Source organism: Enhydra lutris, unplaced genomic scaffold, assembly GCF_002288905.1.
Source record: "Enhydra lutris kenyoni isolate GAN:26980312 unplaced genomic scaffold, ASM228890v2 scaffoldscaffold14, whole genome shotgun sequence".
NCBI lineage: Eukaryota > Metazoa > Chordata > Mammalia > Carnivora > Mustelidae > Enhydra > Enhydra lutris.
Window position 1 is genome coordinate 38,999,838 of NW_019154098.1, and position 13,829 is coordinate 39,013,666.

At 36.9% G+C, this 13,829-nt stretch overlaps 1 protein-coding gene across 2 annotated transcripts in view; it reads left to right on the forward strand.

Moving 5' to 3' along the window:
• The window catches only part of LOC111146471 (serine/threonine kinase 3), a 269,794-nt gene that overhangs the window by 194,784 nt on the left and 61,181 nt on the right, over positions 1-13,829 (forward strand). For both annotated transcript variants that reach the window (XM_022502025.1, XM_022502026.1), the window contains exon 10: positions 10,453-10,628. In XM_022502025.1, the coding sequence (XP_022357733.1) occupies positions 10,453-10,628 (176 nt within the window). The remainder of the gene's footprint in view (positions 1-10,452; positions 10,629-13,829) is intronic.

Here is a 13,829-nt window from a genome sequence, read left to right on the forward strand (position 1 = left end):
CACAGATATAGCATTTCTCTCTTCTGCTTATGGCTCTCCAGCAACTGCCCACTGCTCTTAACTTAAAGCCCAATGTGGGTTAAAAACCAGTAGACACTCCGATGTCTGCTTCCCTTTCTGTTTTCTTGGCTCACTGTTCCCTGTCCAGCTCTTTTAAGAGCTCCTCAGCTTTGAAAATGCTCTTTTATGCCTTTAGGCTTTTGTTCTGCCCAGTCCCTCTGTTTGGATTGCTGGTTCCTTGGCTAATTCATATCATCCTCTTAGGCACAGTTAAAGGATTGCTTCCCTTACTGACCCAGGTTGGGGATGTTGCCCCTCCCCCCATAGGCTGCTGCCTCACTTCATGCTGTTACTCTGAATAACATTTGTCATACTTTGTTCCCATTGCCTGTTTCTCTGTGTTCCCAATGCTTAATGCAATATTCAGCACAATAGTAAAAGTTCATTAAATATTTTCTGACCAAATGATGCGGTGTTGTGAAAAAACCACGGGATTTGAAGTCAGACTGCATTTAATTGTGTTCCTCTTTTCTGAGCTTCAGTGGTGTGTATTTGTATCTCTGGTTTTTGTGTGTCTGTTTGTATGTGTGTGAGTGTGGATTCATTTAGGTAGATCCATAAGGCACCTAGCAGGGTAGGTCATTAATAAGGGATAATATGCATCTGCTCAGTCTATTAGTTTGGCCTTTGAACAGCGTGGAAAGCTGGAGCATCTGGAGAGCCCAGCCCTGCTTCCTGCACAGTGAGGGAGGCCTGGTCTATCTGAGGCTGCTCATGTTGAGCCATTCTACTCAGTGGCTCTGTCCTTTTCCTTCCAAAGGCAGACTTTTGCTCCCACCCTCCCCTGCCTCCTCCAAGACCTTGTGCCATCTCTAGTTACTCAGTAAGATAGCCAGAGGGGATTCTATAGAGAGTAATGACTTCCAAAATGAGCGAGGTGGCACAGACATAAATGTGAGCGATTTGAATGGCAAGATGAGGAAATGGTAAGGGAGCATTCAGCTGGTTTGATTACCTCCTCAGTAGAAGTATGATTGCTAATGCGTGTTGAGATAACTTGCAGGTGGGAGAACTGTATTACACTGTGCAATTTGATGTCTCTGTGAGAAAAATGGGGTAAAGTACTTCAGAAGCATGAAAGAGTCTCTTGAAATTTGAATTTCTAATGAAATTTGAATTTCATTATTATTATTTTTTATTTTCAGAAAAGAAAAATGGGTGGATTTCTCAAATTATAGCTGTCATCAGTGGAGGGTCTGGCATGTGTCAACATTGTGCTTAGGACTTTGCCTACATGATCTCATTGACTCCCCACAAGGACCCTATAGAATAGCATTGTTATTACCATTTGCCCCTAGGGAACTGAGACTTGGCAATGCAAAGTGACTTGTTCAAGGTCTCACAGCAAGTAAGCAGTGGAACCAGTCTATAGACCCAGGTTTGGCCCCCAGATCATATCAGTACTCAGGGGCTGGTGGACTTGACATCCCTCTTGGGCAGGAGTCTAAAACATCTATGAATCCTTTAGAAAAGGAGACCTGGGTCATTATAACTCCACATAGGTTGCTGGGAACAAATCATATCAGAATATTACTATTTCCTTTTTTAGACAGCATTGTTAAGCTTCTCAGTCAGAGGAAGTGCTGAGTTTGCATATTGTGTTTTAGGAGTTTGGGAAAGTATTTGACAAGGTCTCTGTAGAGGTCCTTGTAGACACTGTAGTATGAAGTAGCTGATGTTCTGCTCTGAGGTTTGAACGGTTGTACCTAGATAGGCTTGTATCAGTCAGGGCTGATTGGAGGAAACAGAAACTTCTCTAGGTGTTTTAAACATAAAGAGATTTAAGTCAGAGATGGGAATAATAACAAAATTAGTGGAAAGGTTGGAGGAGAGGGCTGTTTAGACTAGGCCTCTAGGAATGACTCCTCCTATATCCCAGAAGCGACCCCACATGGGACCGACTACTACTGCTGTCGTCAAGAAGGCAGTGAATCCAGAGGCTGCCGTTAGCCTCTGGAGTTCCGTACTACAGACTGAGCTCAGTCCCTGTTGCTCTTCCAGGATGCGAATGCTCCCACCATCCCTGCCCCCGGGAGGCTGGCGACTGGTAATGGTATGTTGCTGGGAGACCCTCACAGCTTCATAACTGTGCTTGCCGGAGGCTCATGGCCTCTGCCTCCCCTGTTGCCTTCCCACTCATGAAAAAGTGCGCTTATTCAGATAAGGTGCAGGGAGTTCTGGGAAGTGCAGTGTTTAGCTCTCCAGAGGCAATGCGGCAGTGGCTACATTTCAGTCAACCATAGTGTTAAATCATAAATTGTCAACGAGAAGATTTCTCACTGATGCCCTAGGGCTTAGGCCTCAGTCCTGGCTAGGCTTAGCATTTTTTACAGAAACTTGGATGAAGCTATAGAATGAAAGTCTGTTAGAATTGCAAATGACAGGAAGTGAAACAAAATAAAAATATATTCTAAGACACGATCAGGATCCTCTGAGATCTCCGCAGGCCAGGAGCAGTGGGCTTGATTTACCAGATAAACCCTGCTTCTGGGTCCGTGTAACTAACCTCACAAGTGCCCATCATAGCAGGAGCCCCTCAGAGATGCCAGTTCTGCAGACCAGAGTAGGGCCTGGGCAGCTCTGAAAAATAAATTTAAAAAAATTGAAACAACAAAACTGTGCAAATACTTCTGAGGTGTGGCTAGGACTGATACCATTTTTTTGGAACATGGAAATAAGCAGCTTCACTCTGCTCTCAGCACCTAGAACTTATCTGGAGTATTTTGGAAGGATTGAGACACAGTGGGGCATGTTCATCAGGGAGTGAGCCAGATGGTAAAGTAGAACGGAGGCCGTGATGTATTAAGAGGGGGTGGAGGAGGACGCCTGGGTGGCTCAGTCTGTGAAGTGTCCGACTCGATCTCGGCTCAGGTCTTGGTCTCAGAGTGGTGAGTTCGAACACTGGGCTCCACATTGGGTGTGGAGTCTGCTTTAAAAAAAAAAGAGCAGGTGGAGGAATAACTGGTCACGTTTAGGTTTTGCATTGTTTATTTACATTAATCTTTCATAACGAGTTTATCAGTGATTAAATATTGGGTTAGGTGATTGTAATTGAAGAGATATTTTTAAAATGTCCTTTTTTCATAAACCTGTAATATCGTATTGACTTTTAAAATATATCATGCTTTATTGTTTCATTTTGGACCGTACATTTATGTAGTTTCATTTAATTACTAAGAGAAAGAAAAGTGGGTTCTGCTTCAGATTTTTAGGAGTTTAGCCTGGAACTAGGTTCTAGATTGATTTTAAAAGGGTTTAGGAGAGTACCAAGAGGGGGAGACTGACCATTGGGTATTCCTGCTCTCTCATTCATCTAATGTCCCTAGATGAAATTGTGAGAGACCATTTGCTCTGAGCAGCAATGTCCATGTCCCATTCTTTGTTTAGTAACATCTTCTCTCTAAGCTCTGGTTCAGTTCCTTTCCTTCCTTCTTCCTCCCCAAACCTATTTTAGGAAAGTATCAGATATATAGTTATAAAATAATTAATAATGTTTTATGGTCATTAGTCGTCCCCTCCTGCCAAATTACAGAGCTTTGAGCCAAAGGAGTAAATTGCTAAGGAAGGAATTTGATTGCCAAGAAACAATTAACCAGTGTGGCAGACTGTGTAGGGGATATCCCATTCCCACATCAAGAGCTGACCATTCTTTCATGAAAAACTGCTGTATGCTTCTTGAACTGCTAAGATTCATGCTAGTGCATGACATGACAATAAAGGTGACATGGTGAACTACAGCTCCCACTTGCAGCTGGGTGTAAATACCCCTAATAATACTGGGTATCGAGCAGCCCTTGGTTTTCCCTTATAGAGGTACAAAATGTCCAGCGAATGTGTGGCTAAAGTGGTTTGGAGTTAGTTAGTTACCTGTGGGTACTGAATATGTTCTGCTCTACTGTGTGCTCTTGATCCGTGGGATGTGGAATTTTTAATGATGTGTGACCCAGCTTGGACCTCTTAGTGTAGGTATTTTGGTCATAGGATACCTCTTTTACTAGCAAAAGCACTGACAAGCATGGAAATAGTAAGAGTCTTTCTTGTAAAAATGAAAATTTGTCTTTCTTGTAAAGGCCTCTGAAGAAAGGGTTTCCATAGACACACAGTGGCCATTACAATGGTCATTACTCACACAGGAAATCATCCCTTTTATTTAACTAAAATCCTTGGGCTTCAATCTGTCTGTTTCCCTTTATTCTGCCCTCATTGAAGATGGAAAACAGCTGGTCACTATTTTCTGTGGAAGAAGCCTTCAAATACACTCGGATACTTAATAAATTGTATCCTCAGACTTTTTCTGGCTGAACAATTTCAGTCCCTATAACCTTTGTGCAGGTATTATTTTCTAAGCTTTTAATCTTTTTTATGAATAGCCTCTGGATCTTCTCCATGTTGTCCGTATCCTCCTTTGTTTTAAAATAGTCTGATGAAGTTAAGAAAAAGCTGATGTCAGTAGCTTCTGTATTAACATCCTGGTTTTTATATGTATTCACCATACTCTTGGCAACAAATTAAAGGACACATTTCCAAGATCATTAATCAGGTGGAACACCCACATCTTAAAATATTTTTAGAAGAACAAATTAGGTAATATTCATAAATCCCTTTGATGTTGAAATATCTAATGCTAAAGTTGTGATTAGTTGTTGTTTCATTCCTATACTTAAGTGTCTGGGTCATAATCAAGTTAAGAAATTAAAAATTAAACAAATTACATTTTGTTAAAGTATTTTAGGAATTCCTTTCTATATTTAAATTTCCATGAAGGCATTTTACCTGTTTAGAAGACATGTGCAAATTAAGAAAGTTAATGACTAATTGTGGGTAGACTGGCATATTTGCTCAAGGTGTATTATATTCACACAATTTAGTTTCCTTGCACATGTTCTGGGGAATGTGTGAAGGAGAAGGAAAACAATTTTTTTCTTTAAAATCTCACATGCACAAAGGGATTGAGCGGTGATTATTTTATTCTCTATTGCTACAGAATTTTTAGTTCCACAGCAAGTAGTTGAAGGAATTGGGGCCAAAATTGTGGAACGAGGTCATTTGGAACATTAAATTTATTATTAAAATAAAAAAATATTTTTATAAGCTAGGGTCAGAATTCAGCTGCAGCTAGAGAAATTGTTGTCAGTTTAACGTGATTTTTCTTTCTGTGTTTAAAAAAAGTATTTGCCATAGCAACCATAATCACGTAAGACAGAGCTTACAGCCCCAAGACTTTGTGCTTCACTCTCCTGTTAAAGGATCTACTATTTCTTCTTCCCTGTTTAAAAAAATAAAGTGTCAGAATGTCATTCTGTCTGTCCCACACTTCTGCGAACATGCATCTCATTGTGGACCCCGTTGCACACAGTAGGCATGTGTTCAACATTGTGTAGTTAAACATTACTAGGCAATTAGAGCTGTCCCCCAACCCATAACTTTTAAAACAAACCTAACCTATTTTTGTCCTTAGGAATTTTAAAAAGTGGTTTTTAAAATTTTCTTTATATATAACACAGATATGTTCTAAATGTTAATACTGTTTTAAATTAAATAATGGAAAATATTTGGAACTATATGCACATACATTTGTGTAAAAAATTATGTATCTGCATATCAAGTTGTAAAGTCATCTGAAAAGAAAAAGCTAATGGAATAGACTGCCTTCTTTTATTTAAGTTGGGTGTTAGGTTTTTGTTAACTCTCTGTAGGAATGCTTATTTCTAACTTAGGAATGGGTTAATTTCCAAAACTTTGAGTGCAGAGCCCGACAGGCATTTTACCATAGGTTTTTAGGCCAGCCTGTAAAAGACACTTAAAAGTTATAATGCATCTGAAATGCAGTGAAAATTAAACCACAGGGTAGAGTAGTAGATTTCAAGTTTCAAATTGGGGTATTCCTGTCATAAAACAAGATTGCTGCTCCTACCACTTCCTACGTCCTCCACTTGGGAATAGAAAAGTATCAGTTAGGGACTGAATTTGGCTATATGTACCCAAAAACCCGAATAATATGGCTTTAACAAAATAGGATTAATTTCTTTTCTCATTTAACAAGAAATCCAAAAACAGAATGTCCTGCATTGGTAGAGTGATTTCATGCTGTCATTAGAGATCCTTTCTGTGACACCAATTTAAGGTATTAATCTTCCCTTGTCCTCCTGCTTACAGAATAACTGCTAAATCTTCAGCCATCAAGTCTGCATTCCAGGCAGGAAGAAAGAGCAAGAAGAAACAGGGTGGGGTAGAACCCATATCAAGAAAATAGAGCTTGCCCAGAAACCCTTTTCTTTTGTGTCATTGGCCAGAGTTGTATTACCTGCCATTCCTCTCCCCAAAGAAGGGAGCATCTGTAGATATTAGGTAGGCAGATTTTTCATTTTGAGGCACTGGGACACTATTGCTGACTCATATGTCTTGGGACAGAAGCTCCTGATGAAGACACGGTTAGGACCAGCACAGGACTGTTGGGAATGTAAGTGTAGATTCCCAGAATGAAATTTCTTAGGGATTTTTTTTTCCTTTTGGTCTGTCTCCTCCCTTTTTATCGTCGCTACTCATTTCTGACCATGTTTTTACTCTTCTTGAGTCAGTGTAGACAAGAATACTGTCTGGCTTTATCATTTTTCCTTACTCTGCATCTCTAAAGGAAGTGCCTACCCAACCCATCTTATTTTTTGATGTGAAGGTTCTTATAAAAGACTAAAGTTTCTGCTGCCTTATTCTCTGCATTGGAAAAGCAACTCAGAGATTTTATTTTTCTCTTCCCCTTTCCTGCGCATGTTGCTGCTCTTAAAATGTAGGCCGTTTTAGAATAGCTACTCTATAAATATTAGTTTCCGGGGCACCGGGTGGCTCAGTGGTTAAGCCTCTGCCTTCGGCTCAAGTCATGATCTCAGAGTCCTGGGATCGAGCCCCTCATCGGGCTCTCTCTGCTCAGCAGGAAGCCTGCTTCCCCCCTCCCCCGCCTGCCTCTCTGCCTACTTGTGATCTCTGTCTGTCAAATAAATAAATAAAATCTTTATAAATAAATAAATATTGGTTTCCAATAAGAAAAGATTAATCTTGTATTTACTCAGATATAGAGGTCTGATTTAAGAGTCACTGGTATATCCAGAGATCCCTGACTGCTTCAGTGCAGCACCAGGACATTGGTGAAGATGCTGGGATGAAGAGTTTCATACCTCCTAGGTGAGGAGAAAACAGGGAAGGCTGTCTGGAGTTTCTGTGCTGAAGCCAGTGTTGACTGGAGGGAAAGGCACTAAGCAGTGGGAGCCTGGCCTGGTGGGGGAAGCCAGGCATCAGGGAGTGCTGTTTTCCTCAAGGGATTCAGGATGTAATAATATGTTTTGGGGTTTTTGTTTTGTTTTGTTTTTTGTTTGTTTATTTTGTTTTTCTCAAAGCACCTCCATATATGAAATTTATTTTTTTAAAAGAATGCTGTCTAGGAGTTTGCTTCAGTGAAACGTTCTCTGTATTTGTCATATGCAGTTAGTAATTGTGATCCTCATGGATTTCTTACTGTCCCAAGAATTAGTTCCCAGTGAAACCATTTTGACTCTCTCTGATTCTGATCTTACTATATAAACATTGATAACCCTACAATCTAGTACCAGATGTTGAAGTTTTGAGATCTTTGTTCATGTAAGCCATCCTAAGACTGGCTGGTTCAAAGAAGAACTTACAACACCAATAAATAATCCTGTTACAAAATTACTCTTAAAGAAAGAAAAGAATATTGAACAAAGAAAGGTTTTATTTGAGGGAGTATCTTTCTTCCCTCAATCATTTGATTTACTCAGTTATTTTATGGAAAATTTATTGAGCTACACTTGTAATATTTTATTTTTTATTCTCATAGAAAGGGCACAGGTGGAGGATAATTGAGGTTAAATTCCTGGATTTATTTTGGAATAAAAGGTTGCCATAGGAACCAAATTTCAATTCTGAAGATTGAAAAATATGTCTTATAATGATGAGGCCCAGACATGAATTAAGGGTTCTTAAAATTTGATGAAAATGTTAATGGAATGTGTATGTCCCATCCAAATGTCAGTAATTTAACCTTGTCAGATGAACCAATTTCTTTTTTTAACAGTAGGAGATTTTAAGGAAGAAAGTTGAAGATAAAGTATCATAAACACAAAATCTTTATATTACATGTATTGATCATTAAAATATATCTTTTCTCCCATATTTTGGTCCTTCTTAACATACAACTAAAGTTTGCTCTGACAGGAATCTAAAGGCAGCTTTGGCTGTTTTCTTGATACACTGTCCCTCAGGAGTTCTTTTTTCATAGATTTTGTATTTGAGATATGAGAGTGTTTTATGTCCTGAAAGTTTACTATGAATATTGATGTTTTATACTATCCTAATTTTTATGGAATGCCTCAGTATCTTTTCTGGGAGTACCATTTGGGTCCCAGATATCTTGTCACACTTATTTTCAAGCCTTCTAAAGCCTGAGCAGCTCTAATTAGAGGATGAGTCTTTAGATAAACAGTTTTTGATTCCTTTTTTTTCCACTAACACATGCATATTCTGAATATCAGATTCATTCTGACTTTACTGGGACAAATCAGTCTAAAAATTGTAGTAGTCACAATAATTTCTCAAATTTATTATTGCCAGTACACAGTTGCTAGTAATGAAATACTAGCAGCCTCTACTAATTCAAAAGTAATGATGTTGAAAAACCACATACCATCCCATTAGCTCTTCCTCATGCCATCGATGTTGAACATCTGGGTGGATAATCAAAAACACTCATTGATGATCATAGTTATCTTATTTGTGAAATTATTTGGGTAAAGGATTTGGGTTTCTGCATTAGGGAACTTATAATTTAATGAAAAGGTAAACTCAAAAACATATATAAAAGATATAATCCATAGGCGGAAAATAAAAAATAAACATTACTTTTACTAATAATTATTCTTGTTTGCTTACATTATATCATAATGACTCACTTGATCAGGGATTAAGTTCAACCATCATCATCAAAACACCTGTGAGAAAATGAAAAAGGCCTCTGCATAGGTATTAAAAAATAAGATCACTTGCAAATAAAGATCTGCAGATGTATAGAGAAAAACTTGGTTAACTTAAAAGAATAGTTACCTTAAAAACATAATCAGCAGGGTCTTGAGATGCTTGTACAACCCACATTCATTGTAGCATTATTCACAATAGTCAAAAGATGGAAGCAACTCAGGTGTTCATTGCCAATGAATGGATAAACAGAATGAGACATATACATACAATGGAATATTATTTAGCTTAAAAAGGAAGGGAATTCTTTTTTAATTCCTTTCTTTTTTTTTTATTATGTTAGTCACCATACAGTACATCATTAGTTTTTGATGTAGTGTTCCAAGATTCATTGTTTACATATAACACCCAGTGCTCCATGCAATACGTGCCCTCCTTAATAACCCATCACTGGGCCAACACATCCCCCCACCCTCTGCCCCTCTAAACCCTCAGTTTGTTTCTCAGAGTCCACAGTCTCTCATGGTTCGTCTCTCTTTCCAATCCCCCCACCCCCGCTTCATTTGCTCCTTCCTTCTTCTAATGTCCTCCATGCTATTCCTCATGTTCCACAAGTAAGTGAAACCAACACATACTACAACATGGATGAATCTTAAGGACATTGAACTTCAGAACTTAGCTTTGGCTCTAGAACTGGTAGGTTTGAGGTAACAATAACTCACCTCAGATGGCAGAGTCCAATAAGCAGCAGGGAAGTCAGAAGTAGAACTTAGACATGAGCTTTAGAAATAAAAAATTGGTTTTCTGACTTAAAAAAATATGTCAGAACTCTAGAAATAGAACTTAGAAACAAGGTCTGGGCTGAAGTGAGAGTTAGGAGTTAGATATAAATATGGTAGGTGAAACCATGGGAGTCTAGGATGAGATGGAATCAGCTAGAAAGACTAGAAGGAAGACATATAAGACAAACCTGGGTAAGTCCTTATAACTTCTTTAGTTTATAGTGATATACAATGACAATAACAATACAGGCTTACATATTTACAACTAAACACTTAGGTTTTAAAATTTTACTTCATTTGACAAATTTCAAATATACTGAAATGATTTTTGATGAAATTATGATAAATATTCTTGCCAAAATTGAAGTGTTTCTACAATCTAAGAATATTATAGATCTTTGCCTATAGATCTTTGCCTAATCATGAATTCTTATGTGGCCTCGTAATTTTGTTTTTTTCCATTATTTCATTTTCCTTTGTTCTTCATTAAATTGACAGTGTTGGCTTTGAATCTGACCAGTGCAAGTGTATTATATTGCTGAATAAAAAAAAAAGTTTCATACTTCTTTAAGAACCATACTTCTTTAAATATAAGAACTTATACCCTCCCTGTGTTCTTTGTTTACCTAAGGAAACGCAACTTCACCACAAGTACAAAGACCATCTTTCATGGACTACTTTGATAAACAGGACTTCAAGAATAAGAGTCATGAAAACTGTAATCAAAACATGCATGAACCCTTCCCTATGTCCAAAAATGTTTTTCCTGATAACTGGAAAGTTCCTCAAGATGGAGACTTTGACTTTGTAAGTACATTTTAATTCTTCCATTTGTGTTTTATTCTTCTTCATTTTACCATCACATTGAGAAACACAGTTTTTTGTCTTTATAAAATTTAGACTGTGTATTAATATTCAGCATATACCTATATATGTGGGTAAGGGAACGGTGGAACTATAGTTGGCGTATAGACAGGCACTAGGAGAGAAATGTAAATAATTCCTTAGATCGGATCCCAAATTTACAGAAATGTGTAGGATTCTTTAAATTGACAACTATGTTAAAAATGTTTTTAAGTAATGCAAATATGAGATACTCTGACAGTTAGTAAATTTAGTTTCCAAAATAAATGATGCAAAGGTATTTATGACATAGACTTTTAGATATTTGCCTCAACTTTGAAAAGTAATTGAATTAGTTTCTACTTGAGTAGGTGTTAATTCCACTTGGTTTGTCAGAAATAATAGTTCTGTTGTATATCTAGTTAGCATACAGATTTCAGGGTAAAACTGTGCCTTATTGCTTCTTTGTTATATTTTCTCTTTATTTCTTCTGCCCTATTCCATGTTGTTCATTTCTTTTTTTTAAATTTAATTTTCTCATATGTGTTCCACAATTCATTGTTTATGCACCTCACCCAGTTTGTTATTCTTTTCTTTTAAAGAATGTGTAATATAGGTAAACAGTTCTGACACAAGTATTTCCATATCTTGAGGAAGCAAATTCTCTCTTTGAGGAGTAGAAGCTTTTTTGAAGTAAATTTTTACTTTAGCATGTTTTAAATAATGTTACTTTTACATATTCTGTAAGATTTTTTCCACATAAAATAACTACAATCCTTTATAGCTATAAATATTAACAAATGCATTTATTTGTAAGTAAATAGAATTTTAGATATCTATATCTTCAAAATTTTTAGGTAATAATAAGCCATTTTGCTTTATCAACATGCTTCTGAATGCTTTGGGATTATAAATATTTTTCACATTAAGTACTTTTCTCCTAAATATTGTGATTATTTGCATTTTTAAATAATCAGACACTAATGTTTGAAAATCAGTCCCCAGTATAGTTAGTACAAATTCCTAGCAAATATTAACAATGGCACAAATTTGCCTGAAAACATTAATTGTAACATCTACTTATTTTTGTTTTTTCAATTTTGAAGTTAGATATTAGGAAATAAAATCTTTAGTTCTGGTAAGATTTCATTTTAAGCCATCTTCTTTTTTAAAAAATCATAAAATATTTAGAATGCTGACATTCAAGCTTTAAATCATTCATGAACATGAATTATGTAAAGTGTTTAGCTTCAAAGTACTCTGTCTTGTCTCAGTTGGAATAAATCTTTAATAGCCTCTGGGAAACAGTTTGAAATGAGCTACAAAGTAATGAATAAGTTATCTTGGTTAAGAAAGAGCAAATAAAATGATTTAATTCTGTTACAGTTAGTCTTTGCTACCACCCCCAAAACTTAAGGACCTAAGATAGCAACTTTTTATTCACAATTTTGTGGGCAAGCATTGTGACTAAGTTCAGCTGAGTGGTTCTTCTGCTGGTCTCACCTGGGGTGTCTCAGGTGGCATCATCTGGAAGTTTGGCTGGATCTGAATGACCTCTCTAATATTACCTCACTTTTGTGTCTGGTGGTGGTACCCACACTAGGCTAGGCCATATGATGCTATCAGGCAAGCCTGGCATTTTTCTGTGTCAGTAGCAACATAGCAGGAGGGCGGCAACAAAAGTTGTAAGACCTCTTCAGACCTATGCCTAGAACCTGCACAGTGTCCATTAATAATAGCATCAAAAAGAATGACTACTTAGGAAGAATCTTAACCAAGGAGGTGAAAGACTTATACACTGAAAACTACAAAGCATTGCTGAAAGAAATTAGACACCGATACACGAAAAGGTATTTCATGTTCATGGATTGCAAGATTTAATATTACTAAGATGTCAGTATCATCCAAAGCAATCTATAGATTTAGTGTAATCTCTGTCAAAATCCCAGTGACTTTCTTTTTTTTTGCAGAAATAGAAAAATCCATCCTAAAGTTCATATGGAATTTCAAGGGACTTAAATAGTCAAAACAGTCTTGAAAAGGAGAAATGAAGTCGGGGGTTTCATACTTAACTGATTTCAAAACTTACTACAAAGATACAGTAATCAAAACAAGATAGACATACAGACCAATGGTGTAGAATAGAGAGGCCAGAAATAAATTGTCCCATATATAATCAAATGAGTTTGACATCCCCATTCAATGGGGAAAGGACAGCCTTGTCAACAAATGATGCTGAGGAAAATGGATAGCCATGTGCAAAAGAATGAGGTTGAGCCCTTACCTTACTTATATCATGTATAAAAATTAACTCAAAATGAATCAAAGATCCAAACATAAGACTGACTATAAAACTCTTAGAAGAATATACATAAGAGAAACTTTATGACATTGGATTTGGCCATGATTTCTTGGGTATGACCACAAAAGCACAGGGAACAACAACAACAAAAAAAAAAAAAAATAGATAAACTAGGCTATATTAAGATGTTTGTGCACCTAGCAACACTGTTAATGGAGTAAAAAGGCAACCCATGGAATAGGAGAAAACATTTGCAAATCACACATCTGACAAGGAATTAACATTCAGGATGTATAAACAGCTACTACCACTCAACAGCAGAAAAACAAACACCCAAGTTAAAAAATGAGTTGAAGACTCAAATACTTTTCCAAAGAAGATACATAAGTGGCCAATAAATAAAAAGACGCTCAGTATCGCTAATCATTAGGGAATGCAGATCAAAAAACCACAGTGAGATACCACCTCACAGTCATCGAGATGGATATTATAAACACAGAGAAAGAGAGAGCAAATAAGGTTTGGTGAGAATATGGAGAAAGTGGAACCCTTCCTTATGCACTGCAGATGGGAATCTAAAATGGTTCACCTGCTGTAGAAAACAATATGGCAGTCCTCAAAAAAATTCAATATAGAATTACCATGTGATCCAGCATTTCACTTCTGAGTATATACTCAAAAGAAGTGAAAGCAGGGAGTTGAACAGAGATTTGTGCATTCATGTTCATAGCAACATTATTCATTGATAGTCAAAAGGTGGAAGCAGACATTCTACTAGAAATTATCATTATTAAAGTTCAACAGTCATTAGAATATTGAATTTAGGAAATTGGAGATCATTTGTGATCTTGGTAAGGACCATT